Source organism: Narcine bancroftii, chromosome 4 (genome assembly GCF_036971445.1).
Source record: "Narcine bancroftii isolate sNarBan1 chromosome 4, sNarBan1.hap1, whole genome shotgun sequence".
Classification (NCBI taxonomy): domain Eukaryota; kingdom Metazoa; phylum Chordata; class Chondrichthyes; order Torpediniformes; family Narcinidae; genus Narcine; species Narcine bancroftii.
The window spans coordinates 307,085,513-307,105,276 of record NC_091472.1 but is presented as its reverse complement, the minus strand read 5'-3'; the positions used below and the strand labels follow the sequence as shown (position 1 = coordinate 307,105,276).

Below are 19,764 nucleotides of genomic sequence, written 5' to 3'. Positions count from 1 at the left end.
GTCCTCACGGAAAAAAAAAACATTTAAATGTTCTCAAATCCCTTGCTACTTTCTTAGCAATATTTATTCACCTGCAGATGTAGGAGAATCTGCGGATTTTTTTTTTCCTGTTTGCCGTGATTCCTACCCCCCCCCCCCCACCCCCGCCCCCAATCCTTCCTAGCTAATGTCTTTTGAAGATTAAATTCCTGGGCATTAGGGGAAAAATATGTACAGGTATGCCTAACAATTATTTAAAAATTTTGGATACGTATAAAGCAAAAAGTTACAGGCATTCGTTGTCATATTTTGTTGATCTGAGTTAAAAGATACCTGTAGAATAAATCTGCATGAATTTAAACAAGAAAATCTACAGATGCTGGGGTCTAGTGCAATACACAAAAGTACTGGAGAAACTCACTATGTTATACAGCATCCATGAGAAGCAACAGATGCGTGTGACCTGCTGAATTTCTCCAGCATTTTTGTAAATCTGCATGCTCACTCATAACATTAAAATAGACATCATGCAAGATTTTCTTTCAGTAGATAATCTTGGGAATTATTTTGTCATCCTGTACTTGGGGCACTCTGATTTGTAAACTGTATTATCATGTTTGCTCTTCAGAACCTCCTACGTTCATGAAGAAACTTGAACCTGCTGAGGTAGTTAAATCTGGTGATGTCACTCTTGAATGTGAGGTGGCTGGTACAGCTCCCTTTGAAGTGTTGTGGTATAAGGACAATAAAAAACTTCATCGCAGCAAAAAGTACAAAATGACCTCTGACATTTCATTAGTCAGTCTTTGCATTTTATCATCTGATAGCTCAGATGTTGGTGAATACAAGTGTATGGTAAAAAATGATGTGGGAAGTTGTTCCTGCAGCTCTGCAGTCAATTTGAAAGGTCAGTGATGCCCTTATTCTAGTTTTTCTTTTGAAAGTTGCGTGTTTTTATTTCATTAGTAGATTATTAAGCAGCACTGACTTCTTTCAAGCATCGTTTAAATGTAACAAGATATATTCTCTTCAAATTAGAGCGACCAATCTTCATGCAAACAATAGAAAATGCAACCGTGTTTTCTGGAAATTCAGCTGTGTTTCAATGTCTTGTAAGAGGCTCAGGTCCAATAACTACAAGTTGGAAAAAAGATGACAAACGTGTCAAGGAAGATGACAATATTAAAATTTCCTTTGAAAACAATATTGCCACATTGCAGATCATTAATGCTGAGGAAATTCACAGTGGAAATTACATTTGTCAGGCAAAGAATGATGCAGGAACAGCAAAGTGCTTTGCTACATTGGTTGTCATGGGTTAGTAAGAAATTAAAAGCTCTAATACTATCTACATAAAAAAGATTTTATTTTATTCATGTTTTACTTCTCTGAAATTATTTTAATTTTAAAATTAAAAGTGAACATAAAATGCTATCAGTGGAAATGGGGGAGAAATGTCCATGCAAAGCCTCTAGTGCAAGATGTAACACAGTGATACACAGAAGTTTGTTTCCTTTTTATTTTTCTATTATGCCCAATGTACCATGGTGAAATTCTCAAAAGAGCATTACTATTGTATCATGAAGGACATTTCTCCTTGTTTGACATGTGTTTCTCAATTACATAGATAATTTATTACCCAATGCCTCGAATTGATTGTAATCCAAGATATGAGGGTTCACAGCCAAAGGCAGTTTCGTTGCCCCCTCCCACAATTAATTACCTTAAGACAGCAGTTCTTGACTAAATATTGCTAAATTCTCTTGATGTAGGTCATTCCATTTTTTTCACAGAACCTGCGAATATCATAGAAAAATCTGAGCCACTCACCGTGACTTCAGGAAATCCAGCCATTTTGGAATGCACTGTAGCTGGCACGCCAGTAATAAATGTTGCCTGGTTCAAAGGTGAAAAACAACTAGAATCAAATAGAAGATATAAATTGAGCTTTGCAAATAAGGTAGCCAGGTTAAAAGTGTTGTCTGTTGAAATGGGTGACACTGGAATCTATACCTTTAAAGTCGAGAATGAGTTTGGAGCTAACAGCTGCAATATTCCTTTAACTGTGTTAGGTCAGTAATTACTTTTTGTTTTCGTAAAGCATTAAAAAAAAGCGCAAGAGCTTCTCACCAAGTTTGAAATGTTTGACATGATTATTAATTTTTTTTATCATTTATCCCTTTATATGAACAGAGCAAATGATTCCTCCATTGATAACGAGAAAATTAAAAGAAATGAGCAGTATTTTAGGATCTGTTGTGCGAATCGAATTCAAAGTTTCTGGTTCCATTCCAATGACCCTTACTTGGTATAAAGAGGAAAAAGAAATATCAGCTAGTAACAAATATAAGATGTTATTGCAAGAGAACACAATTTCATTAGAAATCCTTGAGTTAGACTTTTCAGACGGTGGAATGTACACTTGCAAAGCAGCAAATTCAGCGGGAAAGGATGAATGCAGTGCTGTCTTAACTGTAAAAGGTTTGAAACATTTCTTTGTTACACTTCGTTCTCACCCATATCAGCAGAAAATATTAACTCGACTGACAAATGAGCTTGCGTTTGCCACTGGCAGCAATAATGAAGTATTTATAGAAGTGAATCAACCAGTTCTATATTTGGTAAAGCATTTGTTGGACTTCTGAAGACGAAACTTGCATATTTTATAAAGTTAACTTGAATTTGACCATTTCTCTTCCAGTTTATATATAAACCTGAGTTAATAAAATATTTCCTTCCTGCTGTATGAATTTTAGAACCTCCGACCTTTACCGATAAAATAACGTCCCAGGAAGTTGTACTTGGCTCTGCAGTACAATTTAGAGGTGTTGTGAAAGGAAGCACGCCACTATCTACAAAGTGGTTCAAAGGGGACAGAGAATTGATGCATGGTGTGGCATATTCTATTTGGAATGAGGGCTCGACATATTTTATCGAATTGCTCTCGGCTAAGATATCTGATGCGGGTAGTTACACCTGCCAAGTTAGCAACGATGTTGGTGCGGATACCTGTTCTGCAAACCTGCTTGTTAAAGGTGCGCATTTCTTGCCTTGTTTTAATTTACTCAAATCATTTTTCATGTTTTGCTGTCTTGAAACACTCAAGCGATAGAACGATGCAGTGCTATTCTTGAGAGAGTGAGGTGTGACCTTGATGCATTCAAATTTTAGCTTGTTCTATATGACACCCTACAGTTTTGACACTAACGGCAAAGCTAAGCACCATATATCAATGGAGAACATCAATATATGTTAGTTTCAGAATGAACTAGCAGACTGTAGCCACTGTGGTTTAATTGTATTATCTAATCCAAAACTTAAGGTGATGGCAGTTTTACAATTCCAAGGATGTTTGCATCTTAGGCAGCCCTGCTCCCACTATTGAATGATGAATGTTATCTAGAGGAAGGTATTAAAGTGATGTTCTTAAATTAGTAATTTGTGGTGTGAATCTTGTTTTGGGGTGAATTACAATTGAATATCCTCCCTATGTTTGTTTAAATTTATCACATTTTGGTTTCCAGAACCCCCTCGCTTCATTAAAAAGCTGAATTCTTCAACCATATTAAAGAAGGGCACCTCAGCACGTTTTGAATGCCTTGTAACTGGAACACCTGAAATCAAAGTTTCCTGGTATAAAAATGGTGCAGAGATTACAGTCAGTGACAAACATAATATATCATTTGATGGTTCTGTGGCAATACTTGAGATTACTGACATGGTTCTAGAGGACAAATCACACTATGTATGTGAGATACGAAATGAAGCGGGCAGTGACAGTTGCATCACAGAAGTTGAAGTCAAAGGTCCGTAAACATGGGCAAGATGGTATCCAAATAGATCTGCTACTTTCTTGGGTCAGGATTATGTTAGTTTCTCTAATTTTGACTTCTTTACCACGATTATAGAGCCTCCAAGTTTTAGAAGGCAACTTCAGTCTGCTGAGGTTATAAGAAGCAGTGGTGTCACTCTTGATTGTGAGTTGACTGGTTCAGGACCCTTTGACGTATTGTGGCTCAAGGACAATAAAAAGATTCTATCAAGTGAAAAATACAAAATGATCATAAAGAATGTTTTAGTCAGCCTTCAGATTTTGAAGGTGGATGTCTCACTTGTTGGTGAATATACATGCAAAGTGACCAATGATGTGGGAAGCTCCTCCTGCAGTTGTGTTGTCAGTTTGAAAGGTCAGTGATATGGATTTAGATACTTAATGCATTAATTATTGTCACATGTACTGAGAAACAGTAAAACTTTTTTTTTCTGCAAGCTGTTCAAAGGCTAAGTGCTAGGAATGTACCTTTTGTAATTTTTAGTAAATGTACTTAAAAGTAAAATTGAGTATGTTATTAGACAATAGACAATAGACAACAGGAGCTGGAGTAGGCCCTTTGGCCCGTCGAGCCAGCACCGCCATTTTATAGATCATGGCTGATCACTACCATCAGTACCCCTTTCCAGCCTTATCCCCATAACCCTTAACTCCTTTGCCCACTAGAGTCTTATCTAACTCTCTTTTGAACATAATCAGCGAATCTGCCTCTACCACCCTCCATGGTAGAGCATTCCACAGATTCACACTACAGGCCCTTTGGCCCTCAGTGTTATGCCAACCCATATATTCCTTCCCAACAAAAAAAGTATTAAACCCTCCCTACCCCATAACCCTTTATTTTTCTTTCATCCATGTGTCTAAGTATCTCTTAAATGCTCAAGAATGGTTCCTCCACCATCCCTGGCAAGGTATTCCAGGCACCCACAACTGTGTGTTTTTTAAAATAAAACTTTCCTCTTAATGACTCCCATAAACTTCCCTCCCTTAACTTTTTAAGTATGCCCTCTGGTGTTTGCTGATCCTGCCCTGGGAAACAGGTGCTGGCTGTCCACTTTCTATGTCTCTCATAATCTTTTAGGCCTCGATCAAGTCTCCAAGGTGAAAAGTCCCAGCTTTGCTAACCTTGCCTCATGAGACTTGTTTCCCAATCCAGGAAGCATCCTTGCAAATCTCCTCTGCACCCTCTCCATAGCTTCCACATCCTTCCTATAACGAGGTGACCAGAACTGAACATAATACCAGAGGTTTGTAGAGTTGTAACATGATCTCTCAACTTCTGAATTCAATCCCACTATTAATGAAGCCCAGCATCCCATAGGCTTTTTTAACTATCCTATCAATCTGTGTGGTGACCTTGAGGTATGTATGGATTTGCACCCCAAGGCCCACACTCTTAAGTAACCAACCATTATTAACCCTGTACTCAGCCTTCTGGTTTGTCCTTCCAAAATGCATCACCTCACACTTAACCGGATTGAACTCCATCTGCCACTTTTCTGCCCAACTCTGCACCGTGTCTATATCCTCTTTTAACCTTCGACAACCTTCACCTCCATCCACTACTCCTCCAACCTTCATGTCATCCACAATCTTACAGACCCATCCTTCTGTCTCTTCATCCAGGTCATTTATAAAAATCTCAAAGAGCAGGGATCCCTGTGGCCCCTCCACTAGTCACTGCCCTCCTGGCAGAATACTTTCTTTCCACTAATACTTTCTTCCTACAGCCAATTTTTCCAATTATCCCATGACTCATGATTTTCTGGAGGAATCTCTCATGGGGAACTTTGTCAAATGCTTTGCTAAAATCCATGTAGACCACATCTACCACCCTACCTTCATCAATTTCTTTTGTTACCTCCTCAAAAACCTCACTTAATACTTCCCCGCACAAAGACATGCTGAATATCCATGAGTAGAATGAACTTCTCCAAATGCTCATAGATCCTATCCTTAGAATTCTCTCCATTAGTTTACACACCTCCGATGTAAGACTCACTGGTCTATAATTCCCAGGATTCTCCCTATTACCTTTTTTTAAACAAGGGGACTACATTTGCCATTCTCTAATTCACTGGCACCTCTCCTGCAGCCAAAGAGGATTCAAAGACCATAGCTACTGCCCCAGCTATCTCTTCTCTTACTTCCCACAGCAACCTTGGATATATCATGTCTGACCCCAGGGACATTGATCTTGATGTTTTTAAGAAGTTCCAACACTTCCACTTCCTTAATCTTAATACAGGTCTGTTCAATTCTGACCTCATTGTGATCAAGGTCCTTTTCTCTTGTGAATACTGATGCAAAGTATTCATTTAGGACCTCTCCAACCAACTCTGCTTCCAGGACATGTTGCCTCCTTTATCCTTGAGCAGCCCCACCTTCATTCTTGTCAACCATCTATTCTTCACGTACGCTTAGAATGCCTTGAGGTTCTCCTTAATTCTACATGCCAAGGCCTTCTCATGCCCCCTTTGAGTTCTCCTAAATCCTTTATTAAGCTCCTTCTTGGCTACCATATACTTCTCATGAGCCCTTCATCTTTCTTGCTTCCTATATCTAATGTATGTTTCTTTCTTCCTCTTGACGTTGCCTGACCTGTTTTGTCAGCCATGGTCCCCTTTTCCTACCATCTTTTCCTTGTGCCTGTGGAACAAAGCTATCTTGAACCCTGCACAAGTGGTCCCTAAACTCCCTCCTCATTACTTCTGTGCTTTCACTCTTAAACGTCGGTTTTCAATTTATTCTCACTAGTTCCTGCCTAATCCCTTCATAATTAGCCCTTCCCCAGTTAAGCACTTGCCCAGTTTCACTCTCTATATCCTTTTCCATGACTATGTTGAAGCTAAAGGAGTTGTGGTAACTCTCACCAAAATACTCCACCGTGGAGAGGTCCACCAACTGACCAGGTTCATTCCCCGGAACCAGATCCAGTGCGGCCCCTCCTCTCATCAGCCAGTCCACATACTGTGTCGGGAATCCTTCTTGTATATGCCTGACAAATTTAGCCCTATCCATCCCTCCTGCAGTCAGGAGGTGCCAATCAATATTAGGGAAGTTGAAATCATCCATTACTACAACCCTGTATTTCCCACACCATTCCAAAATCTGCCTGCTTATCAGCTCTTCAGTGTTCCGACGGCTATTTGGCAGCCTATAGATGACTCCCAGCATAGTGATAGCTCCCTTCCTATTTCTGACTTCCATCCGCACCGACTCAGTGGACACTCCCTCTGCAGCATCCTCCCTCTCTATAGCCAAGATATTATCCCTGACCAGTAATGCTACTCCCCCCTCTACCTCCCATCCTATTCTTTTTAAAATACCTACATCCGGCAATCTTGCCCTTCTTCCAGTCAAGTTTCACAGCATTGTAATTCCACGTACTGATCCATGCTCTAAGTTCGTCCCCTTTATTCCTAATACTCCTAGCGTTGAAATAGACACATTTCAAACCCTCTAACTGGCTACATTTCTGTTTTGTCCCCTGCCTGTCCTTCCTCTCAAACTCAGAACACATAGCATCATCTTCTACCCCCATCTCTGCCCTCATTCTGATTCCCCCCCCCGCCAAATTAGTTTAAACCCTCCCCATAAAATATGACATATTGAGGTTTAGTAGCTAAATTACAACTTTTTACGATGATTTAATTCCATAAATCAGAATATTTTTGTTATAATTTTGAAAGAAGGCTGAACATGTCACTCATTTATTTAAATACTTTTTTTTATCTTGAACTAGAACCCCCATCATTTATGAAGAAGATTGAAAATGTTACAACATTTGTTGGAAATTCCGCTGGTTTCCAATGTCTTGTAACAGGCTCAGAGCCTTTGTCTATAAGTTGGATGAAAGATAATAATGATATCAAGGAAAATGAAAATATATTCATTTCCTTTGAAAACAATCTCGCTCTGTTGAAAATTGCAGCAGTTCAAGCAAAAGATGGTGGAAAATACATCTGTCAGGCCAAAAATGATGCAGGAATTGAAAAGTCTTATGCTACACTGATAGTAACAGGTTGGTCAGGAATATTAAGAAATACGACATTTATTTCTGACTAAATTTATTTATCATATCAATGTGAAAAAGTATTAAATGCCCTGCATCACTTGGCATATAATTTTCTCTTAACAGAACCTGCAAAAATTGTTGAGGGAGCCAAATCATGCAACGTAACTGTAAAAAATCGAATGATTTTGGAATGTACTGTAGCAGGCACACCAGACCTAAAGGTTAAATGGTTTAAAGACGGAATGGAACTGACATCCAGCAGAAAGTGTCAACTGAGCTTTGAGAATAATGTGGCTAGTTTAAAGATTCAGTCAGTAGAGAAGTCAAATAGTGGTGAATACACCTTTGAGGTCCAGAATGAATTTGGAGTTGACAGCTGCAAAGCTTCCTTGGCTGTATTAGGTTAGTATTTCTAATAAAAAAGGAATGCGGTAATCAAGAAAAGAACATTGCTACTTTAACCTTTGTATCTCAAGCTTACAAGTTGTGCTCTTATTATACAGATCAATTGATTGCTCCAACATTCACAAAAAGATTAAATGACATGGGCACTGCACTAGGGTCTTCTGTGATCATGGAATGCAAAGTATCTGGCTCTGTTCCAATCACCATACTTTGGCATAGAGATGGAAAGGAGATAATGGACAATAATAAATATAAACTATCACAACAAGATAATACCTTGTCTTTGGAAATTAATCAACTAGAAATCTCCGATTGTGGAATTTATACTTGCAGAGTATCAAATATAGCAGGAACTGATGAATGCAGTGGCAAACTGATTGTGAAAGGTGTGACAATCTTTGACTTTTCATTCATTATTTTGGCAAAATAAATGTCAGGCATCTCTTATTTTAACCTCACTTGAATGTTTTGTGTTTGACATACCAACAATGAATTTATTTATTTATCTAAAAGATATAAATTTATGCTTTTTTACTACAAATATATTTTGTCTTCGATAATTTTTAGAGCCACCAAGATTTATAATAAAACCAGTATCACAGGAGGTTCCCCCGAGCTCTACAGTGGTGTTCAAGAGTGATGCGAAAGGAACACCTCCCCTGTCTTTCAAATGGTTTAAGGATGACAAGGAGATAAAATCTGATGGAACATGTCACATTGTGACAGATATTTCATCCAGTTTTGTGCAGCTGCATTCAGTAAAACATTCCAATATGGGATATTATACCTGCCAAATCACCAATGATGTTGGCACAGATTCTTGTACAGCAAGATTGTTTGTGACAGGTGTGGAATTCTTTGTTGTGTGGTTTGCATATTGTTAGTTTTGTTAATTTATTACTTGTTGTTCATGTCTTTTTGGATTCCAAGTCGTCCCATTTTGCAGAAATAGTTTTATGTATTTTGTTCACCTCTTTTGTCCTTTATGACATCAAATGTTTTATCTTTTTCTCTTGACCGCACCAATCTGCATTATCTTATTGTACACTACATGATCTCAAGAATATGTTGCACACTCTTCAATGAATTAATTCTAATATTTTTATTTACAAAATGCAATAAAAATTGATTGACGTATGCCCGTGCAGAACTTATGAAAAATTCTCAGGATTTGTATTCATGTTTTACACTCTTTCCACATATTTCACATGTTCCTTGCAAATCTAGTTCTAAATGTGTGGCATTTTGGTTCTCCTAGAGCCTCCATCTTTCATCCAGAAGCTGGAACCAATCAAAGTACTGAAGAAGGGCGAATCGGTGCATTTTGAGTGCAAAGTGACTGGCACCCCTGAAATCAAAATTTCCTGGTTCAAGAATGATACTGAAATCCGAGATGGTGACAAATATAAAATGCATTTTGATAATTCTGTAGCCGTTCTTGAAATCAATGACACTAGCTTAGACGATAGTGGTGATTACATTTGCGAAGCTCAAAATGAAGCTGGCAACGTCAGCTGCAGTGTTGCAGTTAATATCAAAGGTAGGTCGTTGTTTCCTGTTCCCAACAAAAATAGTTTCTCAAAGTTCTAAATAACTACCTTATCATAAGGACATAAATGAGACAAATTATGATCTTCTTCCAGAACCACCTGTTTTCATTAAAACACTTGAGGCAGTCGATGTAATAAAAAGTTCTGATGTCATACTGCAGTGTGAATTCAGTGGTACCTCACCTTTTGAAGTTACCTGGTACAAGGACAAAAGGCAAATTCGAACAAGTAAAAAGTATAAAATTACCTATGAAAACCATGTAGCAAGTCTTTATATCCTGAAAGTAGGGACACCTGATATCGGGGAATACATGTGCATGATCAAGAATGACGTAGGAAATATTAATTGCACTGGTACATTAAATCTAAAAGGTCAGTATATTTTCTAAGTCCTATATTTTAATTTTTTATACTAATCTTGGAAAATTATTTCTGTAAGTGTATATTTCACACGCAAGATGTATTTTAATTCTTCAGAGCCACCCATGTTTGTGAAGAAACTTTCAAACCTTTCTTCTGTGCTTGGAGAGTCTGTAGCATTACAAGCAACTGTTAAAGGTTCAGAACCAATTGAAGTAACATGGATTAAAGAAAACAAACAAATTAAAGATCATGAGGGCGTAACTATCACCCATGAACAAAACATTGTTTCTTTGCATATTTCAAAAATGGAGCCAATGCATGCTGGAAAATATGTTTGCCAAATCAAAAACGATGCTGGAGTGCAAGAGTCTTCTGCTGCATTATCACTGCTGGGTCAGTAATTTAATGCCAGTATATTTAATATTATTGGAATTTAATCCATGCATGGAAATATTGCAGGCCATTATTTTATTTGTCAATATGTAAGAATGCTTCATGAAAATTAATTTACTTATAGAACCTGCCACAATAGTGGAAAAACCAGACTCTGTCAGCGTAACTTCAGGAGATTCAGTGACTTTGGAATGCATTGTTAAAGGCACACCTGAGTTAAAAGCAAAATGGTTGAAAGAAGGTCAAGAGATGGTATCTAGCAGAAAATACAAGATAAGTTTTCTCAAAGGAATTGCCAGTCTAAAAATTCAATCTACAGAGAAGGAAGATGATGGTGAATATACCTTTGAAGTCCAGAATAATGTCGGTAGAAGCAGCTGCAAATTATCAGTCAGCGTTCTAGGTTTGACTTCTGTTATTTTTTCTATTTGTACACTTTTCTTGACTGTTTATTAATTAATTTTTAAACTCTTTCAATCACGGTTAAATGTTGTCATTTAAACAGATCGTATTATTCCACCAACTTTTATTCGAAAATTAAAGAAAGTAGATGGTATCTTGGGTTCTCCCCTCCAAATGGAATGCAAAGTTTCAGGATCACCACCAATTGCTATATCTTGGTTCAAAGACGGACATGAGATAATCCACGGAGAAAAGTATCATCTTGTATTTGGAGAAAATAAATGTGATTTGAAAATAAATGCTTTGGAACTCTCCGATGCTGGCAATTATATTTGTAAAGCAGGCAATGTTGCAGGAAGTGATGAATGCAGCGGCGTTTTAACGGTGAAAGGTCAGTTTAATTCTTCAAAGATTTTTTATTCTTTATTTATAAATTACGTTTCATCATTTGTAACATTTCAAATAATTTTGGCTTTCGTGTGTATATTTATTGTAACTGCTATGCAGTACTGATCCGAGTATCTTGAGGTCTCAGAGACATTATAATTGATTAAAAGCTATAGATGGCAGATGACTGAAATCTGAAAGAAGAATAAAAAGGTTGAAATATTATGTCATCAGACAGCGCCTTTGGAGAAAGGAACAATGGTTAATTTGGAGGTTTTGTCAAATTCAGGCAAGTTTGAAATAAAACATGCATTAGGTTGCAGAGGAAGGGAGGTGGAGAGAGCAAAGGAAATCAATGTCTTCGAGACCAAGAGAAATGAGTGAAAAACATGGGCATGGTGCTGACTGATCTTGCTAATTACATTTAATTTGTAATTAGAGAGAGATAAATGAGAGCAAAGAAGGATCAAAGCATTGCTAGAACTGTGAAATTATCGATGTGTGATAAAATGGGCAACAAATTTGAAGTCAATGCATATTTTGAATCAGGCTGGAAAAGACTCAGCAGTTATCATTAGCTGAGTTTAAAGTCCTGCTGACATGGATCTCCTTATTTCCAACCTTAGGAGGAAAGTGCAGGATGTATATGTCAGCAGATGGGGTGTAACCTGTGGAAAGAAAGCATCGATTTTATTTTTGAATAAATTTCCAAGTGCATTATTTTGTTTTTGTCTCTTTAGAACCCCCCTCATTTGTAAGCAAACCAGATCCTCAGGTAATATTACCTGGCTCAACTGTCAAATTTATAAGCGTTGTTGCTGGGACAGCACCATTGAAAGTAAAATGGTTTAGAGGTAGCACTGAATTGTTAACAGGAAGAAAATGCAAAATTTCTTTAAGTGATTCGACATCAGTACTTGAGCTACTAAATGTGGAACCTTCTCAAAGTGGAGACTACATCTGCCGCATCAGAAATGAAGTTGGTGAAGCTTCTTGTACCACAAAATTATTTGTGAAAGGTTTGTGAAATACAGATCTAGAGAAGATGAATAACAGCATTATTCTGGAATTACAAGTACGTTTTTTTAAACCACTTCTTTCCTTTCTATTTCTATCAGAACCCGCAGTGTTCCAGAAAAAAATGAAAGATTGCAGTGTGGTACTGGGGAAGTCGGTGTGTCTTGACTGCATATACTTTGGTACCCCAGAAATCAAGGTAACCTGGAAGAAGGATAGAGATGACATATTGCAGTCTGAAAGGCATATTATAACTACCACCGAAACATCTTGTATTTTGGAGATTCTCAACACTGTTAGAGATGATAATGCAACATATACTTGTGAAGTGGAAAATGATGCCGGAAAGGAAACTTGTCATGCTGAAGTGAAAATATTGGGTTTGTTTAGTTTCAATTTATTTCAGTTGTGGAATTAAAATCAATATTTTGCACATTTGCTTTCTTTTTCTAAATGTTTGACGTGCTCCTTTAATCTTAATATGTTTTTTTTTACCTTAGAACCGCCAACATTTGTCCAACATTTAGAGCCACTGGAAATAACAGTTGGTGATTCAGGATCTTTTCAATGCACTCTTACTGGAACACCTGAAATTAAAGTAGCTTGGTACAAAGGAGATTCAAAACTGAGAGCTACCCCAAATTGTAAAATGGAGTTCGTGGACAACGTTGCAAAATTGGAATTGAAGAAAGCCGCAATGACTGACTGTGGGGAATTTGTTTGCAAAGCTGAAAACAAAATTGGTGTCTGTTCCTCAAAGGCTATGCTCATTGTACAAGGTGATGTTGACCGATAGATTTGGTATTTCTATATATAAAAATCACTGTTGAATAAAGCTTGTATAATCACATTAAATTAACTCATTTCATTATGGTTTATCTTACAGAATGCAAAACTGCACCATCTTTTGCAAGAAAAATTAAGAACGTAGAAGTAATTTGTGGTCTTCCAATAACATTTGAGTGTTGTGTAACTGGATCAGCTCCAATTGAAACTTCGTGGTTTAAAGATGGTATAAAATTAGTCCCTGGAGAAAATGTAATGATATCTTTCCTGGAGAATGTAGCAACTCTTAAAATTCTTAAAACTGAGACAGATTATGCTGGTGAATACACTTGCAAAGCATCTAACATGATAGGAGATGCTTCGTGCAAATCCACAGTAGCTGTCAAAGGTATATTGGATCAAATGTTAATAATTTAACACCTTTAATTAATATTTACGATTTTTTTTTAGTTTTGATATGCTAATCTCATCTTTTATCTGTTATTGCTAGGTGTTTACTGTTGATAACTTTACACAACTTATTTGTGATTTTCTCTTAGAGCCTAGAGTTGCTCCTCTTTTTGACAAAAGATTAGAACCAGTGGAAGTTACAACTGGAGATAGTGTGGACCTTGAATGCCACTTAACTGGGTCTTCTCCAATCAAAGTTACTTGGCTGAAAAATGGCAAAGAGATCCGATCAGGTGGCAATTACAAAATAACTTGTGTGGAAAATACACCTCACCTGATTATTCTGAAAGCAGACAAGGGAGATGCTTGTCAGTACGTTTGTGAGGCCAGCAATGATATCGGAAAGGATTCCTGCAAAACTGAAGTGACCGTGAAAGGTATTGACCAGTAACAATTACAAATTTAAGACTGCTTAATTTCAACGGATGCAATCTTTTCACATCTTCAGCGTGATTCTTGTCAGTTGCTTGATCAGTGTTTGTTATGTTATCCATGTGCAATTCTTATTTTGCTTCTCTTGAATATATTTGCAGGCTCTAGCTGTAAAAAAAAATCAAAAAGTGGAATCATTTTCTTTACTGTCAGTCGCACCATTCATTTCTTAAACTTGGGCATATTATCGACTTTTCGGAACCCAAAAATGAAGAGAAACAAAACTTCATCCAAATAGACCCTAAAAAAAACTATAACCTTGAACATATTCAGTGTTTAAGCAATTAACGTTCTATGGTGGAAGAATAATATCACTGAAAAAATAGAAAAATAATCTATTGATCCAATTGCATTGAATTAGTCGTCTACCTGTGACCTGCCTTTATTAGGGCACAGTGCAGATGGCTTACCTCACTTGTCCTTTGCCTTCTGGAATCAGCGGCATCCTAGCAGTGGAGCGGACAGGATGTCCTAATCCTAGAAACTATTGACAGCTATTAATGTTGGGGATGGAACTTTGCTGACTATATAACTAGTTGTCGTTGATTTTATTCCTGTTTAAGTGTGTGTGATATTCAAGAACAGTTTAAAGAATTGAAGTAAATATAAAAAAATACAAAACGCACAAGAGAACAGGTGACACAGTTGGTGTTGCAGTGAGTACAGCACCTTCACAGCGCCAGCGATAGAGACCAGGGTTCAAATCCCAGGCTCTTTGTACATTCCTCCCTTGTCTGCATGGGGTTTCCCTGGGGACTCCGGTTTCCTCCCACCCTTCAAAACATACTGGGGCTTGCAGGTTCACTGGGTGGCACAGAGTCATGGGCCAAAATGGCTTGTTACCGTGCTGTATGTCTAAATTTAAATTTTAAATAGTTAGAACATCAAAATAATAAAAAATGCCAAAAGAGAGCACAAACAAAACTAAAGCATAACACACCCTCCCCATACCTTTTCTTTGTTTCCTCTACAAAATCCCTAGTCCTGGAAGTAACTTCTGCAGGGTGAAGGTGTGCAAAATCCAGTGCTCGGATGAATTGATGCTGTACCTTTCTAATTAACTGAAAACCAATCAACCGAAATTCCGAATTTGCTAAAAAAAAATGAAAACAAAATGACCCACTGTCTTCAAGGGGGGCTACAAGGAATCAGTTTTACAAAGGAGACATTTATCCACAGGTTGCATATTGAAGGAAAGGATAGCACTGATTATTGACTTATGAATTATCATTTTTTTGCCATGAGTTACCTCAACTTTGTGATAAATTGCATTGTGGCATTCTCAGAATTTGAGCCGCGCTCTCTCTCCCTGCTTGCCCACCTGAGCTCTGCTTTCCCTCCCCACTTGCCCGCCCAAGCTTTCTTCCCACTCGCCCAGCCAAGCCACTCTTCCAAGCCACTCTTTCTGTCAAATATCCTTTCAGTGGGGTCCCCGAAGTTCTGCTGCGCAATCTCCTACCATTTATAGGTGAGGTGAGACCTTGGGCTCCCAAGCAGGATTGGCGATGGTGATGGGGAGGTGTCGGGGATCAACAAATGGGTGGGGAGGTGTTCGGGATCAGCGACAGCCGATACCAGTATTCTCCTGATGCGACTGGGCTACTTTAGAGAAACTTCCCGAATATCCGAAAAATCCACTTAAAACTGAGATAGTCCAGTCCCGAGCATTTTGGATAATCGGAAACGTACTGCAATAAGTCCATGTGAATGCACAGATATCTGCGACACACTACTATTTCAAAAGCAAAGTGGAAATGGTTCCAGTTGGAAGTGCTCGCAGCAGTTTGCAAGCTTTATGCCAGCTGGTTGTCTATCATTTTCACAGCGCATCTTCTGTCTGTTACAGATCGTAAAATTCCACCAAGCTTTACCAAAAAACCTCTTGAAACAATCCAAGATTCAGAAGGAAAATCTATAAAACTTGAAGCTCGTGTTTCTGGTTCGCAACCATTATCTATAACCTGGTTCAAAGATGAGCAAGAGATCTTGCATAATGAAAATTATGAATTATCATTTAAAAATAAAATAGTACTATTGACCATTAAGAAAGCACAGCTTGCTGATTCTGGTGTATATAATTGTGAAGCATCCAATGAAGTAGGCACTGCAAACTTTAAAGTATCTGTACAGATCCAAGGTTAGTGATGGCTTTTAGTGATACAAGGACTGGCAAAGCTTATATTTGCAAATTCTATACTGTTTAGTCTAATGCATTGGCAATATTTTTAAATCTTACATGCATTCATATTTCTTTTGTCTAATAGGCATTTAAAGGGTATTATTCTAAAGCTCAGTTGTCAGCCATCAACTGTTTTCTCTCCACAGTTGTTTAAGACTTGTCCTTCGACCAATGTATACGATCAGTGCTCATCATTAGTAGATTTACAGTTCACTTATCCGTGAGGCTGTCCTGAACACACATACCTAAGTGCATGTATATGTTGATGCTTCAGTCAATGTCTGTATAAATACAGTGATCATTTTCCAGTCGACCTGGGTCATATGGCTTAAGTGCTGTTCAAATGGAGAGCACACTTCATTTACACAGCTGTACCTTATGATTTCAAAACTAATGTGTTTGCAAGTATAAATGTATTCAACTGAAGTAACTAATATCATTGCCTCAGGGGTATTTAAATAATCTAATGTGAGTGAACTTTTTTAAAGGATTATAGGGCGGGTTTAGGTGTATTTGGAAGATTATTGGGTACAAAAGGGAAGTCACACCTCCTCACTCACCATTTTTTTTGAGGCCCCAAAGAGTTCTTCCAAGTGAAGCAGCACATCATTTTGCCAATCAGCAGGGGCCATCCTATTGCATCCAATGCACCCTTTGTGGCCTCCTCTACATTGGAGAGGCGAGGTGCAGACTGGGGGATCATTTCGTTATGCACCTTCACTCTTTCTGCTGCAGTATCAGGGACCTCCTAGTGGCCAACCATTTTAATACCCACACCAACATGTCTATTCATGGCTTCATGCACTGCCAAACCATGGCCACCCAAAGAGTGGAGGAAAAACACCTTGTATCTAGTCTGGGCACTCCCTCCAACCAGATGACATTGACATCAACCTCCCCCGAGAGCTTCCCTACTCCTATGCCTTCTTTCCTCCAGCTCCCCACCTCTTCCCTTCCCTCGCCATTCAGACTCCCCCCCCCCCCCCCCCACTTCTCAGCCTTTTCCTCTTCTACCCATATACCGATGACCTCTTGCCTGTGCTCCTCCCCCTGCCTGTCCCTTCTCCCTCAACCTTTTTTGATGCAGCTGTTTGCCTGATTTTTGCTCATACCTTGATGAAGGGCTCAGGCCTGAAACATTGGTTACCTTTCCTATAAACGCTGCCTGACCTGCTGAGTTTCTCCAACACTTTAGTGCATGGCACTGCAACCCCAATGTCTACAGACTTTTCTGTTCAACACCTTAATGGTGTCCATGCTTTTTTTGTTTTACACTGGAAGACCCTCTCCTTTTCTCTTGTGAGTAATGAAGACTCGGGGTACAAGTTATTTCATGGCCAAAATATGAAGCAACTTGCAAAGGAACTTTCAAGTGGGTGTGTTCTGAGTGCGCCATCTTAGAGTAGGAAATGCTGTCAGAGATGTCATGCCGCACTGATAATGGAGGAAATGGATATTGAAAGTGGGTTAGAATGTGGAAGTGGTGCCAATTTGTCTGGGATAATATCAATTACTTTATGGTGAGAAATAGAACATTTTTAGTTTTTCAAGAGACCTGGGTTTCTTTGAGTATGAATTACTGAAAGTTAACATGTGGGTACAGAGAACAAGTGAGAAACCATGATGTTTTTTTTTAACAATTCATGGTGATTTATTTTACAGAACATAAATCTGCACCTTCGTTCATCAGAAAAACTAAGAATATGGAAGTAACTCTTGGTCAACCTGTAATATTTGACTGTTTTACTGCTGGTTCAGCTCCTATAGAAACTTCTTGGTTTAAAGATGGTGTAAAATTGGTCCCTGGAGAAAACTTAATTATATCTTTCATAGAGAATACCGCATCTCTTAAAATTCTTAAAACTGAGTTGAATCATTCTGGTGAATACACTTGCAGAGCTTCCAACACAATTGGAATTGTGTCATGTAGTTCAAAACTAGCTCTCAAAGGTACGATTCTTTAGTTAATTCCATTTACTTTAATTTTATATTGATGCCTGCTTTGATTTCTCATTGATAAAGCTTATGACTTTGCAATGAATACTTTCACAACAGACTATAATATCTTTATGTTTTTAGAGTCTAGAGTTGCTCCTCTGTTTGACAAAAAACTGGAAGCAGTGGAGGTAACAACTGGGCAAACTATGAACCTCGAATGCCACCTAATTGGCTCTCCTCCAATTAAAGTTACTTGGTTGAAGGATGGCAAAGAGATTCGATCAGATAGCAACTGCAAGATAACGTGTGTGGAAAATACACCTCATCTGATCATTCTGAAAGCAAACCAAGAAGATGCTGGTCAATACATTTGTGAGGCCAGCAATGATATTGGAAAGGATTCATGCAAAACTCAAGTGATTGTGAAAGGTATGGCTGAATAACAGTTATGGTCTTTACTCTTTTATGAATCTTATGAGTCTAAGATTTATAAATTTTGAAGGAGAATGTTTTGCGATTTCTAAGTGATTCTGGCAAGTGATTTGGTTGATTTTTGTTATATTATGCTTTCCCGGCATGATCTTAAAAGAACAAATATAACTGTGAAAAATAATGCCAAAAATTGTTTTCACCCTGATCATTAGTTCTTTATTTTAGTAACATATTAGTCTCTACCCTTCATTTACTGAGGTGTATGATGAGCATATGAGAGCCAAAGAATGGGAGTATGATGAAATAAACAGCCTGGTCCATCGTTTAACAAGAACAAGGCTGTACGTGCACATCAACTCCAATTTCCTGTGCTTTTCCCATCCTCTTCATTCTGATAGATCCCCAATACAGATGATCATTGCATTATGGGATGTTTGCATCCCTAGAAAACAGTCTGTTTTGTGATTTTCTGTAATTTAATGCCAAGTCATTTGCACGTGCTTCAAGAAATGTGAATTCCTAAAGAATAAATATTGTGTGAAAGTAAATATTTACTTTTCACTTAAATTCCATGGAACAAATTTTACTCCATATATCAAACTTTAGGGGAGTGATATTTGAATTTTGTAAAGGCAAATTTCTGAGGGGCTGATGGTTTTAAAAGCTGAGCAATAATCGATGAAAAGCAACCTGATGTATGTATTGCTGTTGTCCAGGTGATCCAGGGCTGAGTGGAGAACCAGTGAGATTGTATCTGCTGTGGAATGATGGTGGTTGTAGGCAAATTGTGGTGGCGCCAAGTCTTTTCTTAGGTCCAAGTTCATTCTGGCCACAACCAACCTCGCAAAGCATTTCATTACCAGTGGATGTGAGTGCTGCTGGGTGGTAGTCATTGAAGCAGCTCCCTCTTCTCTTCTTGCGCACCTGAATGATTGATTTCATTTTGAAGCAGATAGGACCCTCCGATTGCAGCAGTGAGAGACTGAAAATGTCTGTGACACTCCAGCTTTGTTGGTCGGCACAGATTTTCAGTACACTGCCAGGTTCCGAAGAATGTCACTGAAGAAATTTTGATCACGTTAATCTGGTTCCCTACCTAAATTGCAATTGCTATTACCAGAGCCCACTGCAAAGGTCTATTTTAATGATTTTCTACACCTTGGAGTCCAGCAGCATTTCCATCAGGTGGTGCAAAAAAAAA

General features: G+C 38.2%; 1 protein-coding gene across 1 annotated transcript in view; it reads left to right on the top strand.

The window, feature by feature from the left end:
* The window catches only part of LOC138762481 (titin-like), a 383,050-nt gene that overhangs the window by 130,593 nt on the left and 232,693 nt on the right, over positions 1–19,764 (top strand). Inside the window, 24 exon segments of the mRNA XM_069936233.1 lie at positions 608–886; positions 1,018–1,296; positions 1,773–2,051; positions 2,173–2,460; positions 2,736–3,014; positions 3,504–3,785; positions 3,888–4,166; positions 7,557–7,835; positions 7,953–8,231; positions 8,333–8,620; positions 8,802–9,080; positions 9,493–9,774; positions 9,878–10,156; positions 10,262–10,540; positions 10,665–10,943; positions 11,046–11,333; positions 12,070–12,348; positions 12,448–12,726; positions 12,847–13,125; positions 13,233–13,520; positions 13,672–13,959; positions 15,861–16,151; positions 17,856–18,143; positions 18,273–18,560. Of these exon segments, the coding sequence (XP_069792334.1) occupies positions 608–886; positions 1,018–1,296; positions 1,773–2,051; positions 2,173–2,460; positions 2,736–3,014; positions 3,504–3,785; positions 3,888–4,166; positions 7,557–7,835; positions 7,953–8,231; positions 8,333–8,620; positions 8,802–9,080; positions 9,493–9,774; positions 9,878–10,156; positions 10,262–10,540; positions 10,665–10,943; positions 11,046–11,333; positions 12,070–12,348; positions 12,448–12,726; positions 12,847–13,125; positions 13,233–13,520; positions 13,672–13,959; positions 15,861–16,151; positions 17,856–18,143; positions 18,273–18,560 (6,777 nt within the window).